Raw genomic sequence first — 17,960 nt, forward strand, 5'->3', positions numbered from 1 at the left:
CCTCTTATTAAGATGTGGTAGCACCAAGTAGCTGAAATGCTCGTTACCCTGTCACATGTGCAAACCTTTTTAAAATTAGAAATATTGTTCATTAAAAAAGATACTCTGTAGTATGTCCTCATTCTTTCAATTATTCTATCTATTTATGGGAGATGACATTTACTTCCCTGAGCTCAAAAATAAACAGATCCTTATCTAGCATGTTTGCAGAGGTTTTGTGTAACTGGAGACATGAGGGCAAGTGTTTATCAGGCAGGAAAGGTATGATTAGGAATAGTATAGAATAATTCCCAGGGATTTTTCCTAGCAACAGCCCGTCCTCGATAACAGTCATGCTTACAGGAAATGGCAGTTCTAAGTTAAAAAGATAATTTTTGCCTGATACTCCCCAAAGCAAATCTTTTTAGAGGCTCCTCAAAGGAAGGTACAGCTTTAGGTCCTGACTGCTGCCCCTTGACATGTTCCATTTGTGTCAGGCATCTCACACAAATGTTCCCTGTCCTGTCAGGAATTTACAAGCTGGACTCAGCTCAGACTGAGGAGATTAATGTATGTAACAGTGCACATAGGTTGCAACTGGATAGTAGATAGATCTTTCCCTTGGAGAAGGGCAAGGATGCCATCCCTGTCTGCGCTGGTTGCAAGGTGCTGTGCAGAAGAGGCTGAGCAGACAAGCAGGGAGCCCCTGTTCTGAAAGAGCTGCTGTTTGGAGTGCAGTGGGATGTGACCACACTAACAGAAAATGGCCCAGGAAAAGTTTATTTCTTCTATGGTAACACGAACTCTTGGTAGAAGCCTATGTCGGCTGAGGGATGTGAACATAAAAACCATTGACATCAGTAACAATTTTGAATTTTGAAAGCATTGCCCACATTGTCCATCATATTTCAGCTCCTGTAACCAATAGGGTTTTTTCCCCAAGAATCTCCTATCTCAGTTCATAAAGCCATTTTCTAGCCTTACAGTCACCCAGTACTTCAGGCAGATTACTTGAAGGACCTGATGAGGGTGCTGCATAGCTTGGCTGTAATTTTTCTTTCACTGTGTAACTTCATGCACAGGCCTGGGCATGTTCTCAGCTCCCAGTGGCCCTCCCAAAGTCAGATCACAACACCCAGAGAAAAGGGAGCCAAAGCACAGCACAGACCTAGCCAAAAACGCAGCCACAGCACAGCTGCGATTTAAAGCTGGCCGTTCAGCTGTGCCTTTACTCCTATTTAATAGCAGTTAAGTGGTAAAGTGCTGTCTCCTTGAAAAGCTTCCCCTCTCTTAGCAAACATCACATAACATGCAATTTTTACAGTGACTTGTAGCATATTTTTACTCCTGAAATACAGTCCTTCCTTTTAGATCTCCTTAATCATAGTGATTTTGTGGAGAATAACAAATTTTCCATTCCTGAACTTAAAACTTTTTTCCTTATTTCCTTCAGCATTAATTATCCCTCCTAAAAATAGACAGGTGGGGTCCAAAAATATCCAGTGGAGCCTCAATGAAAGGTTTCTTGCAGGGAAGCCAAGTGCCAGCCCTGATTTATTCACCCAGTCTTGTTTGTGCAGACCCACCCTGCACCAGGTTCCTGTTTCCAGGCTTGCCTCTTACTTGCTCACCCAGTTAATGAGTACAGCTGCCTGCGAGGGCAGGTTAAGGGGAAGCCATCCCCTACCCAGTCCTCTGGGGAGGCTGCAAAAGCCGGGGGGTGTGCGGCTGCCTTCGAACCCTCTGCCCCTGAGAGCAACTCCTCTCGTGCAGGGAGGAGGGTGCGTGTGGGTCACTTCTCCTGAGGGATGTGCCAAGCTCTCGGGTGTCTCTCTTGGCTGGCCCTGCGAGCTGGCAGCAGAGGAGGGACGGCATTCCTGAGCAAAACCTTCTTCTTCCTGTCAAGTCATCCTGTTCCTCTCAGCAGGCTGTAAACGCAGTTTGTACAGCAAGCCCAGAGAGGGAAATCTTGGGATTTGTTTTACGACTTCCAAAGTCAACAAAAACACTTGGAAGTTAAACAGAGCCTGCAAGGCCTTGCAGCTTCATGGATAATTTCAAAGGGTTTGAGCTGGTTCTCAAACTCGGCTCTGAGGAGGGGTGATTCTGTGTTTTGGTGTAGGAAGTCTTGATACGGGCTGGGTTTGGGGCCAGCCACTTGTGGGTGTGTCCATCTCATCCCTCCCCTCTGGGCAGATGGTAGATGTGATGTTGATTCTGAGATGCATGTGAGCTTCCAAGTGTGCCATTTTGAGAGTCCCAAACTGACATATTTTTTTGAAAAGGGTGGGGCATGAGGCTTGAGGAAAAAAAATAAAAAATGCAGGGTCTTTGAAGTGCAAGGCTTTGAAGTTTAAAAAAAGCTAGCAAATTCCTGTTGCAGCTCACTGTCTGTGGAAAATCTGGAAGCTAAGACTTTTGACCAAAGAGGCTGGATAACATTTAAAAGTAACAAACTGGGGAAGTGTGGCTTTCATGTTTTGAAGTGGTGGTGGAGAAGGTGAGCTTGATTCAAAGAGTGTGTATCAAAAACCAGTCAGTCTCCACCTTTCTTCTCTTCCACTCTGAGGCTTTGAGTGCATTCAGATCACTGACATGAAATGTGTGTGTGGTTGCAGGGGGAAGGAGGAATTTCTCTCTTCCCGTTGCCATTGTGTTCTGTTATGTTTTGTGTCTGTTCAGTTTGTCTCCAGGATCAGAGAAGTGACTCAGAAAGTTAATTCCACAATAGGAGAGCATGGGAAAACACAAACATTCGTCTCTTAAAGACACACAGCCCTGTTTATCACACACTGACAATGCCTCACCTTCTGTCTGCTGGAAGTGCTACCACATGAGCCACCTCACTTCTTTCTTTAGGACCCTCTTAAGATTTTGCACCTTAGGCCTTTCCTTTAGTCTCTAGAAAATTACATCAAACTTCCCTACCCTTTACTCCATCCTTATTTTTCTGTACTTCCCCTTCTTTAACTTACCCTCCCCATTTATTGCACCTCTCCTCTGTTCCTCACATTGGCTCATCTCATCCCTCTTTCTGGGCTGCCACATGAAAGTCTCTGAGCAGCACCATCTCTCATGTCCTTCAGCTGGGCCTTTTTTCTCAGTGGTGTCCTCATAGCCACCAGCCTGGCAATACCACACTTTCCCTCTGGGAGATGTCCCAGTCCCAGCTGCTATCTGGCCTTGGGGAGAACACTCTGGCTAGCTCTGAACAAGCCAGCCTGGGCTCTGTGCACCTTTGGGACCCTTTGGACTATTCCCTGTAGGTCCTAGGGCTGCAGGCCCAGACCTGCTGTGCTGTGCTCAGCCAGGCACGATCATCCAGTGATGCAGAGAAGAAATATCAGCTCAGCAGAAACCTGGCAGCAACAGCATCCTGGAGCCTCCCTTAGTCCAGCCCCTGGTGCCAACCCCTCCTTTTTGATTGAATATTTGTTTCAGCCAGTGGGAGCCAAAGATTAAATCTAATTGCTGCCAGTGCCAACCAGGTGGGACAGGTTGATCCTTTATTTACAATTATGATGAGGTAGCAATTACACTTGGGCTGTTTTCTCTTGGTGAGGTAGAGCTATTATTACTAAGCTCAGTGGTTTGGTTGTGTTAGCAGATTTTTGGGGCCTGCTTTTGCTTATAACACCCCTCAGGTTTGCTTGTGTCTCTCTTCTTCTCTTGTTTTTTTTTGACAACTTGTTTAACATAATCTTGTTCTCTGAATTGCTCAAAGCACAAATCTGCCCCAAGTCACGCTTCTGTTCAGTCATGCTTCTCTCTTCCCCCGCTTTGCTGCTCATGTATCTGGGCATCCAGACTTCATCCTTTTTCTTCTGCATGCATTGAGAAATCTATTCAGATAATTCCTCCCTTTCTCTTTATTCTCTTAGCTGTGCCAGCAATGCAGTGTACCTGGCTAAACACACGTACTTGCTTGCTTCAACTATTGCTTGACTTAGCTCTCCTCTGCTGCTCCTGGAAAACGTGCTGCAGTTTCTGCTCATCTTCAGAGGTGCTGCCTTGCTTGCTTGCTCTGGAATTCTGTAGGAAGCCACATGTGTATTCCAGTGCTGTACAAGCCTTTCTAGTCAGCTGCTACAAACACTTGTCTCATTGTCCTCACCTCATTTTTATTTCAGTCCTCATATTCTCTCACTTACCTCTTTCTATTGACTGCATATTTATATTTATGTCACTTTAATCTTTTGCAGTCCACTAGCAAAGCACACCATGAGTGTGGTACCTTGAAAAGTCAGCACAATGAAACTTAAGGTGAATTGCTTTGAAGCCAGAAATTATACACAGGTAACTGGAAATAAAAAAATAAGAAATCCCACCCTAATTCTAGCATTATTCTTGCCTCAATTCTGAAATGCTGGACTACTGCCAAGTCTATGAACATTTCATGGCAAATGCTGAGTCACAGGCACAGAGACTGTCACAAGACAGAAACCCTTGCAAGACACAAAAAAGAGGCAGGAGAGATGCACCATCTTTGCATTTAGGAACTGGAGAGGAGAGGAGGACAGAAGGAGTTAACATACACATTTCAGAGTGTGGGTGCCTGGGTGGGGAGGCACATTACATGGATACATTCCAGTATCAAGGCAGCAACTCCAGCCTTCAGCTGGAAAGGCACAGTCCTTTGTGGGAAATTGTTTCCCTTTTCACCCTTCTAGCAAGCCTAGGAAACAATCTCTGACTTCTGTTACCAAACATGAGGTGAATCTTTCAGGGTAGGAAGACTTTGGGAATGTTACTGCTTAGGGCCTATTGTAACAAACAGTGCCTAGAAGTGTTGTGTAACCTGTATTCCCAAGAAACTTCACATTCATTCCTTCACATCTGCCAATGCCTTATGTTTTTAGAAAGCGGCTCAAATTTGTGTTTCAGTTTTCTCATCTTTAAAATTAGGAAAGAACATTTCAGGATACGGTGAGATTACATTGCTACTGTTTTGACATGGTATTGCCACTTGTAGAGATGATATCAGACATTTGCAAAGAACTGGGCTTTGAAAGAAAGGGTAAAGGGTGGCTGACTCTGAACTTTAGGGCACACATATTAATCCCTTAACCATCTTGTAAAAAAATGCAATATATACATTATATTCCATTATATTGCAATATATTCCTTTTGAGAAAGGAATTTCACTATGCAAGTACAAAATACCAGTTAAAGCACAGAATAGAAAACAAACCACAAAAACTTTCTCTCAAACATTAAAAGAAATCTGATTTTAAACAATACCACTGGGTGAAATTTAAATAAAGACACTAAATGAAATATCAAGTCTCAAATGAACAGCAGAAACATTAACAGTTGATGCTTTTCAGGTGACAAATAGAGAAGGAAATTAAGAAAAAGCCAGCATTTCATAGTTATAAGTTTTATTTTGGAAAATGTAAACCTCACTAACCATGCATACAAGTTAAGACAATATTTTACAGTTCTTAATTTTCTTCCTTTTTAAATTTTTTTCCTTTTATAGTTGCATAGGACATTATCACAATATATAATCTATGCAATACAAAATACATAAAAAGTTACAGCAGAGCAAGAATAGATGAACATATAACTGTACAACTGTAATACTTCAATGTAGTGATTTAAAGAGTTGAAAAGTGAGCCACGGAAGCTTTCATGTGCTGCTGATAAACCTGTACAAGTGAGGATGACACTGGCAGCTTTACAGCTCACTGCAGCTGGAAGTTTGGCTGTGAACACGTGCACACTCCCCGGCACACGCGTCCCCTGTCCCTTACTCAGGCATGTGCTGCTGGAAAAGCACATGTGCACACACACATATGTCCCCCAAATGTACAATACACAAATAAATGCACCTGTAACCAGAGATGAAACTCAACAACAAATCTCCAACAGGTTAAAAATCCCAAATGCAATGGCATTTGGATCTAAGAATTTGGTTCAGGCCCATCACTTATATAATGAAATGGATACCTATTTTTGCTCTGTAGACATCCCTTCATTGGTCAGTGTGTAGTACAGACACACCGCTGTGTATTTATGTATACACACATACACTATACAATATACACATATATCTATTTATATATATATGTGCATATGCTTATATAAATCCATATATATAAATATATATATTTATAAAAACCTATACCAGTGGATGGGCTTTTGCATTCTATATTCTGGCTTATGGGATAGACAAGTATAATTTGGATATTTTCTTTTGCCTAAGGCTATAGCTCTTATCCCCGAGAGTTACAAAATACAGATGTTCATCATACCATTCACTGACATAGACTAGATGTTAGCACCCAGTGCACAAACACATGGTGTGATGGAGTAAAAGAGCACCTGAAAGTTAGTTTGTAGGCATGACCTGATGAAATTAGTAAATCTAATAGCAATGAAAAGGCAAAAACAACACCGCACTTGAGAAAGTACAAATTCTGTAAGTCCCGACGCAGCACTGGAGACGAGCGGTTGTGAAACAGGTACGCTCCTCACACAGCCTGTACTGCCTGGCTGCGTGAGACAGGAGAGTGCTGAACATCTGGGTGGAGGATAATGAGGTGTAAAGGTGAACAGAGGCTCTCATAGCTACAACTTTTTGTAAGGGTTAACACAGTTAAGAGGGTGGGATACAGACAGGAATTAGGCATTACCATCAAACAGAGGCTTCTGATGACTTGTCATAAATAACTTTGCAGTTATGTAAACAGATACTAGGCATGTATTATAAATGCAAGGAACAATTAATTTGCAGATACCAAAAACTCTCACAAAATCTAGCTGCCAGGAATTTACCAGGACTGCTTCCTAAGAAGCAGGATGAAAACTGAATTCATGTTGCCATTAGGCCTTGGCACAGGGAGAGGTTAATGGAAGGGGTGAATGAGTTTCTAAGAGCATCTTTAGTTTTACCTTGTAGAGAGGTGATGATTTCCACTTGCACCTATTTCCTATAGCAAGGTGGCTCAGCTCAACACTTAGAGAAGTTAGAATCACAGCTGCAGAAAAACAAACTTTCAGGGCTTTCTTAATAATAATAATAAAGCTTTTGCTATTGTCTGAAATGGAAAAAAAAAAAAAAAAAAGAATCATGGCAATGTTGTATTTTGTGAGAACACCTCAACAGATTGCATGGGGAAAGGAGGAGGCAGGAGATGCACACTCCTCCAGATGGAGAAACCTGCACCTTGCCAGAGCAGCATTTCCTGAGTGTGACATGTCTGTTGCTGTGCCAGGAAACCATTTTAGATTATACTGCTGAGTGAAACAACAGAAGGGTAAAAATCTGAGGTTAGTTTAGATAAGCACACAGATTTCAAAACATAATTTGAGCTCTTCTGACTTCTCATATCTGCAAAACTCAGGAGGAACCATCATGAGAATGGAGTCTAATGACCTTGCTGATCATCAGATATTTCTAGCAGATGCTAGAAAACCCCAAACACTCTTTTTTAATATGAAAATATTAAGAAAAGTTTTTGTTCACATTCAATTTTGGAAAATACTAGTGGTTTGGAATTTATCATTTTACCTTAAAATTATAATGTATTAATCATTTTTAAAGTTATAATGTATTAAACATATTAAATGGTGATGTTTGAAACTATCTGGAATTTTAAAACACAGTAACTTGACTGTCAGCCTAATACATACTGAGGTATTTACAGCTAAGATGTAAAAACAAAAAAGTTTTAATGACCAATTTCAGAGTATTTCCTGAAAGTGTTGTTATGTTGGCTATAAACAGTCCCATGGTGTTCTCATTAAACAAACTGACTGAACTGGAAAATTGACTCTGAACCAATTTATTTTTTCCTGCTTAAACTTGAAGAATTATTAGCAATATCTATGAAGAATATGAGTAAAATGTTAGTTAACTGTTTGAGTTAAAGATTACATAGTTCTGTGTCCCTCAGAATAGGTTGTCCAATAACCTTTATATCCTATAATCTCAGTACTAATAAAACCTGGTGCAAATACTCCTTCTCCAGGCTACTAAAACAACTTGTTTGTAATGAATAAACTGATTCATGCTGAATTATTAAGTCCTAAATAAATGAACAGGAGTGGTTCCTCCTTTCCAGAAGATTAAATAATATTCTTGTTAGAGAAGGTGATTTTATAACAAAATTAATTTGGAACATGAAACCTGTAAAGTTTGACAATACTGAGTGCTCCTTTTGCTTTTGGTTGTTCCCCCTCTCCTCCATATACCTCTCTTAAGCTATAATGATAATGAGAAATGTATTTGAATTCTTTAGAAGTATGTGCACAAGACACAGAGGACATGTAGAATTCCTTGAGCTAGATATCTGAAATGCCTCTCTACTAACTACAGCACAAGAGCACTTAGAGGAGACACAGAAATGACTGGAATGTGAATTCCTGTTACCTGAATTCTATCAAGTTGTTAAAATTGTGCATTTCAGTACATGAGATTAAAAGAAAAAATAAGAAAAGGGGAAATCTGTTGAGGCCAACAGGTCTGACTTTCCCCTAACTCCAGAAGTTGGGCAACTCATCACATTAACTCTATTTGTCATCTTGCAAAAAATCCTCACTATGTCCTTTCATTTTCTGTGGAATGAAACGGTAGAATTATACCTCTCACAATTTCCAATTCAAAGGGGGAATTAACAGAGGTGAGAACTGAAGCAAATGAACATGAAAAAATACTGAAACATCTGCACTTGTTTAGACTTATGGTTGTATAGATAAATAGAGTATTTATCTATACAACTAATAGAACATGTAGTATTAGGAATAAAGTATATTATGGAAGTACCTATGAAACTATTTGTAAATCTATATTAGCTTCTCACAGTTAACATACAGTACAATAAAACATTGCAAAACTGGATCACTGCAAAGCAGCAAGTAAGATACAGGTTCAGTGGGAATCTGGAGGCATTCACTTAATATCAAATGACAGGTTTGGTGTAGAGAGTTTCTTTCCACCATGCTACACTTAACTGCATTTATAGCCTACAGTAAAAACAGAAAACATGCCAAAATTCCAGAATCAAAAGGACCTGAATTGATAATATGCACCATCAGAGCCAGACAAACCAAGAAAAGTGTATTTGCTGCCAGTGAGGTTTTCAGTACATCACTATGCTTCTGGTCTTTTCCTATATTTTCTACCAGATAAAATATAAAAATCTACCTCCTTGTGCTCTATCTAGTGTTAAATATTTGAAAGTTATTGAAAACTAGCCAATATTCCCTTTCTTATTAAGCAGTTATTCAGAAATAAGAGCACCTTGCTTTATGCTGGTATGTGTACTTTTGAGAAACTTGAAGTAGTGCTGACCTATAATTTTATTTTAAACTTAAAAATGCATATTTTATTATTCCAGTCAGAAGATACCTTATGATTTTCACTTCCTTATATCAACAACCACAATTTTGATGCAATGGAAAACGGAAACTACGTCTTGGCCAATTTTTTCTTTCTAAGATACAGCTGTACAGTAGGTAAGTACCTTGATAACAGTTTTGGTGGGCATTGGTTCAGTAATGCTATTTCCATAGTTCATTAAAAAAACAAACAGAACAAAAAACCAACAAAAAAACAAACCAAACAAACAAAAAAACAACAAAGGAAGAAGAAATAAAGGAAATTGTTCAAGTCAGTGCGGTTCAATTTGCATATTCTATTGGTCCCATACTGAACAGGCAGTGCAGACAGCTTAACAACTTGGAGAGAGTGACAAGAGAATGCCTCCGAGATTCCAGGCCACCTTGCCATAAAATGTTACCCAGTGTAAATTTGTTTCTTTGTGATTTAGGTTACTCATTTAAGGCATCCTGTTGAAAATTTTTTCTCAGAATTTTATCTAGCATGAAGCAAATCAACAAACAAGTTTATCAACCTCCCAGAGATTTTTGCAATTGGAAGTTGGTTTTGGAGCATCTTCAGCAAGAAGTGAGAAGACAGCTTGCTACCATAAGCAGAGGGGAGCTCGAAGAAAGACAAGACTCCTGTTTGGACACTCCCCAACACAGGCGTATAATCAGGAAAATGAACAACGAAAGAGTCCGGTACTACATTCCAGTATTGGGTTGGTTTCTGTATTGTTTGCTTGTTTTTTACTTTTTCCCCAGTGTGTGAAAGAACCTAACAAAAAGCTTCTGAGTGCAATTATATTTACAGAGTAAGGCCGTGGTTAGGGTGTGTCTTCATTGTAATTATTGTGTAACATAAATATCCATCCCTGAGAAAGGAGAAGGGGGACACAAATCCAACACAGTTGTTTTTTAAGTGTATGTATGCTTATATTGTGCAATCCGGTTTTACAAACTACTTTGACACCTGAGGTGAATTAAGCGGATTTTTTTTCCCTTTTTTTTTTTTTAGATTTTTTTTCATTTTCTTATAAAGAATAATGAAGAGGATCCATAAATGGTTGCAAAATATATGAAATATTGAGACAGCAGGAGTCACTAAGTGTAACATGTAAGTTTGTCTGTCCATGAGGTTAGAATAGCCACTTGTGTGGTTGGGTAAAGAAAATATGACTAAAAATTGCAGTGGCAGGCAGCTATTTACTGATTTTTAAAAAAGAGAGGGTGGGAACTGAAGGAGGGGAAGCAACAGAGTTTTTTAAATGTGTGCAACACAAACAAAACTCCACGTTAGGCATTAGAGGCAAAGTGCTGACATCCAGTGCAGGTAGTCTATGGGGAGCTGGCGGGGCTGATGGTAGGGCTGGAGGCGTCCGAGCGGCTGTAGTCACTGACCGAGCCTGTCCTGGAGCCGCTGCCGCTCCTCCTCTTCAGCATGCTGGGGTGGAAGTTGGCGTGGCGCCGGGCGTGTTTGGTCAGGTGGTCGCTGCGCATGAAGCGTTTGTCACACAGCGGGCAGCTGAACTTCTTCTCCCCGGTGTGAGTGCGGTAGTGCCGGGCCAGCTCGTCCGAGCGAGCAAACTTCTTGTTACAGCCCTGCCAGTTGCATTCGAAAGGCCGCTCACCTGCGGGGACCAAACACGGCACGGTTAGAAGGGAGAGCAGTGTTTTGCATTTTTCTGTATGCAGAATATAGAATAAAGAGGTTGGAAGCAGGGTGGATGCCACTTGGCACTAAGTGGATGGGGGTGTTACCCTCTGCCAGAGGAGGCTGCTGTGGTATTCCAACCCATTAATTAATCTAAGTAATTAAAAAATGCTGTTAGTCAGACTAGTTTGATAGACTTATTTGATATTTGGGTCTTCAGGGATGCTGGACTCCTGATCCTTTAACAGGTATCTCATATCTCTTGTGGTCTGTTGAACTTTATGACTTAATAAATATCTGTACTGAGCTCTGTCGTATATTCACTTATTCCTCTAAGCTGTCCCTGTGTGTCTGAGTGCTGAAGTTCAGAAGGTACAATGAGGTCTTCTTCTTCAACTATTTAAAAAATCATGGTAAAAATGCAAAATGGCAATTTTGATGCACTGGATGTGAGGCTCTCCCCTTGTATTCTCCAAGCCATGCCTGTGTTTTCTCCATTTGCTACAAAGCACTAAAGCTTCCCTTGCTCACTGACTTGGGTCTTGCTCAGAAGTGAGGCAGGGGGCACTGTATTCCAGTGGGGGACAGGTGTCACCTTGAAAGTACCAGCCTTTTTTTGAACAGTTAACATAAACCCCATGAGCTGTGGCAATTAAGCCTGAAGCAATGGCCAGTGAGCTGACAGAAAGAGCGATGTGGTGACCTGGTGCAGTTCTGAACAGACCTCAGACATGGCACAGATGCCTGGTGCTGTTTTAGGGCTGTGCATTGTGGTAGATGTGCAGCCTAGGAAGCTCTGCACAGGCTGCACACAGAAGTAGCGTTGTTGTTGGGTAGATGGGTATCTGCAATCTCTTCCCAGCTTCATCACCGATGTGCTGCATAGCTTGGGCACCTCATTAGCTGCTTCCATCCTTAGTTTCCCAATTTCATAAAAATGAAAATATGAAATTTGCTGTCTACTACTTCTGCTTACTGGTTTGATTCTTACTGTCACTGAGTCTGAATGTCACACAATCTTTAATTGTTATTAATTGAGAACATCTTATTCTTTTGTGAGTACATAAATACATAGACTTAGCCTTTTTTGTAGTTGTAATTTTAATAACTTCCTACTTGCACCAATCCTAATGTTTCTAATTCTGAATAGCCTGTTCAAGAGGCCCAGAGAGCTATATAAATTCTGGGCCAAAATGAGAAATAAAAGTTGTCTTCACAATACACTAGATAGGAAATAAAGAAAGAAATTAGCCTCCTGGAGAAATTTGATACACCTTAATTAAAACTGTCTGAGATTAAAATTGATCCCAGAAAATCTTCGATCTAAGTAGCCAATAATCTGCTTTAAATTCGCAGATTTGACAATAATATTTATCTCCAGAATCTGCTTAGGATGTTCCTGCTCAGAAAATAGTTTTATAGGTTCCTTTTCTCTCTGTTCATGAGGCCTTCAAGATACTTCAGCCAAATCTCAGTGTCAAGGAACAGACAAGCATGCCTTTTTAAAATAAGATTTTGTTCAAGAATCTGGAGAAAGCAACAATTTCCTTGATTATATAGGAGAAAGACCAAGGCTCCTTAACACCAATTGCTCTTAAGCACATTTGGTGGATTTCATGACACCTAAAACCACAATGCATAATGCAATGGTTGCATCTGTGCAGTACACAAAGATATTGTTGTATGGAGAACCGTGACCACCCCGCATAAGGCAGCAAAGATGAACAGAACTGTGGCTTCCCCTGATGTAAAGCCTAAAAAACTCAGTGTTCCACAAATGAATTTAAGAATAAAACCACAACCAACTGGATTTAAAGGATATAGTCTTGTTGCTTAAAATAACCAATGCAAATCCATTCAATGTCCTCCTTAGCCTTGTCCTGCCTGCAAACTGTCAGGGACTGAGCTCTCCATCTGCTGCTAGAAATGGGGAACAAATGTATTTTGGCTGTTTGTAATATCCAGTCATATATCCAGAACATATTCTTAGATACGTTGCTGCATGTCAGGGACATGCCTGTGGTGTGACAGCCCTGCTGTCTGACCACATTCACTGGTCTTGTCCCTATGTTTTAGTCATACTACAGATATACATCTAAGAGGACTTTAGAACCCTTGTGAAGAAGGGCAGTGAGGCATGGTCTGAGGGGTAAATCTGGCCTGCAGAATCAGAATTCTTCATCCCTGAGCTATGGCATCAGTTTTTGATAACACAATGGCCTTTGGAGGTTTCTATTGCCTGAGTTCACATCTCTGCTTATTTTCATTACAAATGGTATCAGTAAACATTCTCCACTTGAAGAACTGTCCCATGAAATGAGTGCTTTCAGACAAGGAAGGCAAAAATTTTCTTGCAGTGTTTTGCATCTGCTGTTGACACCACCATGAAGCACAAGCAAAATGGTCCCTTCTGTTCTGATCAGTTTAATGGCACTAGCTGCTCCTGTCCATGATTCTAGCATTTGGGAGCCAACAGTACACACAACATTCTAGTTCCTGAAGAGAGGGATGGTTCTGAGGCAGGATTGTGTAAGCTCAGTGTTATCCAGCACTAGCAGGTGATGAAGGTATTGTGTAACTTATCTCCCCTTCTCCTCACTGCACGTCTGCACAGCAGGTCTGGATGAGAACATTCAGTTTCCCACTCATCTGATTTGATGTTGATAATGGTGAGGATTTGGGTGCTGAGCTAAAAAAATGTGGTCCACTATATTTCTACCATCCCTGTTCTTCTCCTTCCTAGGGATTATTTTCCCCTTCAGTCCTCCCTAGTCTTGATTTTATATCTTCTTGGTACTTGTCTTTAAGATTCTTGGCCAAGTGATTTTCCACTGACAGCTGGTATCACTCTAGTAGTGGCAACAGTTCTCTAGAGTACTTCCCAGCTTTGTTGAGGTTTAGCAATTCCTCTTCAAAGAAAAACTGTATTGTGAGGAAATGCTGGATGCCTTGTGTGAAGATATAAGAGTCATTATTGTTCATAAAAAATTAGTACACAGTCTGGAACAAAGTTGCTGGAGGGTATTAATTAAGGCAAGACCCAGCTGCTGCTCCAAAACCACACATGGAAATTCACAGTCTGTCATCATTCTCATCTCCCAAACAGAAGGGATGTGGTTTTCTGTGCAGGTAAGTTATATAAATGTTCTTTTACCAGCAGTAAAGCAATCAACAGAATGAGAGATTATATGAATTGATTGCCTAATCTCATTAGGGAACATGCAGCCACAGTACAATGTTCCTGCATAAGCAGTAACCCATGGACATGCTGTACTCTACAGAGAGCTTTCACCATTAAAATGGCTGTAATGTGACAATAAGGATTCTTTCAGCTCCATTTCAGGCAATGTTGAAGCCAGAATTTTACTTTTATACACTGAGTGAAGAATTTGATCTTACAGATAATTGTAGAAGTGTTTTAAAGTATATTAGATGTGGCAGGAAACACATCAAGCATGTGAATATGTATACTGGGAATTTTAATGCCGTGCCTTGGCAGCAGCAGTATCGTTGTGCATTATGAGCCTTACTAACAGGTCTCCAAGAGTTTTAAGTTTCCAAAAGATCAAGATGCTTGAAAACAAATTAATCAAAATGCAACCCTGTCTTCTTTACCTTTGGAGAGGCAGGCAAGAGATGCCTTTAAAACGTAAGGAACACTGTTAATTATTTTCTCACCATTTTAAATAGGTTTGGATATCCATGTTCCAAATCCTACTAAATGGCAAGCTTTCTAGCTCCTTTGCCAGGGCAAGTGACATCTAACGTGTGTTTAAGTTACAAACTGATGGAAAAACATCACATCTGAGAATTAGATTGAGCTGACCTCAACTGAAAATTACACCACCAAGAACATTTTTGGTTTTATCCTGGACTCCATCCAGTCCAAACAAAAAAGCAGGTAGTGTAAAGCCTCATTAAGAAACTTGCAGTGCTCACCAAGTGGAAGTACGTGAGCTCTGCAGGTGCACTGAGTTCTGAATTCCTTTCAGGGGCACAAGTCTTGCTGCTCATATTGTCTAGCAGAGCAGCCTGCCAAAGGAAACCCAGAGTTGCCTGGGCTATAGAAACAGGATCAAAAAAATGCACCTCTATCCTCTCTTGCTGGAAATAATTCAGAAGCAACTACAGCCAGCCTGTTCTTATGATATTGCATAAAGGTCCTTTGTATTATTCTGTATTTTTCAATCATTATATAGTGAGGCAACTGTATGTGGTTATGGGAAACAAAAACTACAGAGATGGTGGCACCAGACCTGATGTCTACTGATCTTGATTTGTACAATCCTTTTAGTGCACATATTATTTTAAGGACTCTTTTCCTATATATATATATATATAATCTGCTTCCTGCTTCACCAATTCATCTGACAGCATCTGAATATGAATTAAAAAGAATAGCAAGTACTCTATAGGCATAAGCATACTTTAAAAATAACCTACTAATGACTGAAATGCCCAGTTTGAGACAATTAACCATTTTCCAACTTAAAATGCAAACCTTAAGCAATTGTATGTGAAGAATTTGAAGTGTCATATCCATTGCCCTACAGATTAGAGTATTATCAAGTTAAACCACATACCAGGGCCTATTTTTTTTTCTATTTAACTCATGTAATAGCTCTGCACATTATGTTAGCATCTTCAAGCACATGTCAAGCCCATGCAGTAACACAGAAATCTGTATCCTGGGAATTCCACAAGTGTCTGCAAAACCAGAAACAGTAAACCAGAAACAATTTTCTGTGATCTTTGATCTGTTCTGCTGCTTCCCAGAACAGGGTTGAATGTTGTTACAAAAACAGACTAGAAGCCTGAACATGTCACTGTGTGCTATTCTTATATTTCTACATTTTCATATACATAATTAAGAGTATATTTGGAAACACAGATCAGCAGGCTGGGTGGGGAGGATGAGGGGCAGACAGTTAAATAGAGATGTGACTGAAGAGGCCTTCCTCCAGGAGAGGAAATGCTATCCTGGGAAAAACATTCAGCCAAGCAGACTATGTTCCTTGAGACTGGGCAGTTACGAGGAAAGGTCATCCTTCAATAGTACTGATATGTATTTATGGCTTATTTTAATTTCTGATATTCTCTCATTTATAAAAAAAAGTCCTTTTGCATGGTCAAATAACAAATCTGTAATCTCAGTGCAAGAGAGAATGTGGCTTTGATGTCAGCCAAACAGTGGTTTCTTTATCAAGTACTTAAAAAGGGATCTAAAATTTCCTAAACCTCACAATTTCAAATTCCTATAAAATGAAAGCACTTAGTTTTATATTAATGATTTTAGCGGTGATATTTCATAACCAAATAAGCCAAATGCAATTGGATTTTTTGCATCTACTTTTGTGTCTGTCCAACAGCTTTGGAGCATCTTGGCCACCTTCACACACATCTAACACAGGTAGCAAATTCAGCAATATTAAGCTTCACTAGTTCCAGGGTAATGAGGGTGTTTTAGTAATGTTCTCACTGAAAAGTCATAGGCTGAATTAGACTGTCACTAAACTCCAGAAACCCAGGGTGGAAGTGTGATATGAATGGCCAGATCCAAGAAGGACTCTGGTTAGAGTTCCCAAGTTACTGGACACTGGCACATAACAGTCCCCATGCCCCTAGGACACACAGCAACAGCAACAGCAGCTAGGTTGCATTAGGAGCCGCAGACAGAAGCACACAAAGTCCTGCTAATTCCATTATCTATCATGTGACCGTTTTTTAGGAACTGGAGTTCTCAGAATTCCAGCAGGCACAAACCCAGACATTTACAAAGTTCATTCACTTTGAAGTGTGCACGTCTTTATTTTGACCTTAACAAATCCAGTCACTGCATTTATAAATTACTGGATCTTATGTTTTCTGTGTGCACAGGAAACTGCTACTGAGCAGGAGTGCAACAGCTATCATAACATCCATGATTGAAATCCTTGGTTTATTTTCTGTACCTTAACATTTTCATTGAGTTATTTAGACATGTATGAATGTTTCTTAAAAGGGGAATTTCCAAGTGGCAAGTTTATATTTGAAGTCAAAGTGTGTTACCGTTTGCTGTGGAAGTGTTTGTATTACGGCATCTGGGAGCACAGATTACACCCTGTGATTTATCTGTTACAACCACAGTAACTAGAACAACTCAAATAGCAAATGACGAGCTCACACAGTCAGATACTATAATGATAACAGCTACAATGCCAGGGAAATATAAGTAGAGAAAAATTCCTACCTTAGCCTTAACCACAGACACGTCTGTCTGAGAACCGAAATAGCTCATTTGGTATGTTCCATGCAGATATCTGGTCCTCTTAAAAAAATTAGCACTCACTTTCACCAAAATGGAAACAATTTTTTTTAAAGGAGATTGCATTCTATCGTTTATATTCTCTGCTTTTATTTCAAACTTGTTCAATAATGTCTTAAAAACACCATTTATATTAATTTTAGCTACTTAACTGTACTTTTATCAGCCACATTTGCTTCTCCTTTGTCAGAGCAGAATCATTCAGGCCTATTCCATCTTTTTTATTCCCCAGGATCCTCCATCACATAATCTTTCTATTGTCTAAAATATGCATTCCATAGCTTTACTGAATCTCTTTTCAAACAGGGGTGCTCAAGCTGAACTGCTCCAAGTATCTATAGCTTAGCATTTTTAAAATACCCATGTTTTTTATCCTGTATTTTTGCACAGTGAATTAAGAATCTAAAATTTGAACCTGCTAGCTTTACCAAGAAATTTTCTGCCTGCCATTTTAACTCCTGATTGACTCCAGTTCTTGCTTCATCTCTGCTGCACATCACTGTATGTACAGTAAATTAAGCTCTGTGTTCCACTCTCAGCTGAAACCTAGTTCCAGACCATTTCACTCAAACAATCAGCAAGTAGCTAGAAATTATGTTTCAGGATCTAGAAAATAAATTTTACAGCAAATTTGCTTTAAAATGAAATGCCCAGAAACCTAATAAAAAGAAATATTGCTATATCCTTTGCTAATGT

At 39.9% G+C, this 17,960-nt stretch overlaps 1 protein-coding gene across 1 annotated transcript in view; it reads right to left on the reverse strand.

Moving 5' to 3' along the window:
* Positions 1–5,343: 5,343 nt before the first annotated feature.
* Positions 5,344–17,960, reverse strand: part of KLF13 (Kruppel like factor 13) — a 33,563-nt gene continuing 20,946 nt past the window's right edge. The window contains exon 2 of the mRNA XM_015639013.3: positions 5,344–10,937. Coding sequence (XP_015494499.1) covers positions 10,645–10,937 — 293 coding nt within the window. The 3' untranslated portion in view covers positions 5,344–10,644. The remainder of the gene's footprint in view (positions 10,938–17,960) is intronic.

The sequence above is a fragment of the Parus major genome, chromosome 10 (genome assembly GCF_001522545.3).
Source record: "Parus major isolate Abel chromosome 10, Parus_major1.1, whole genome shotgun sequence".
Classification (NCBI taxonomy): Eukaryota; Metazoa; Chordata; class Aves; order Passeriformes; family Paridae; genus Parus; species Parus major.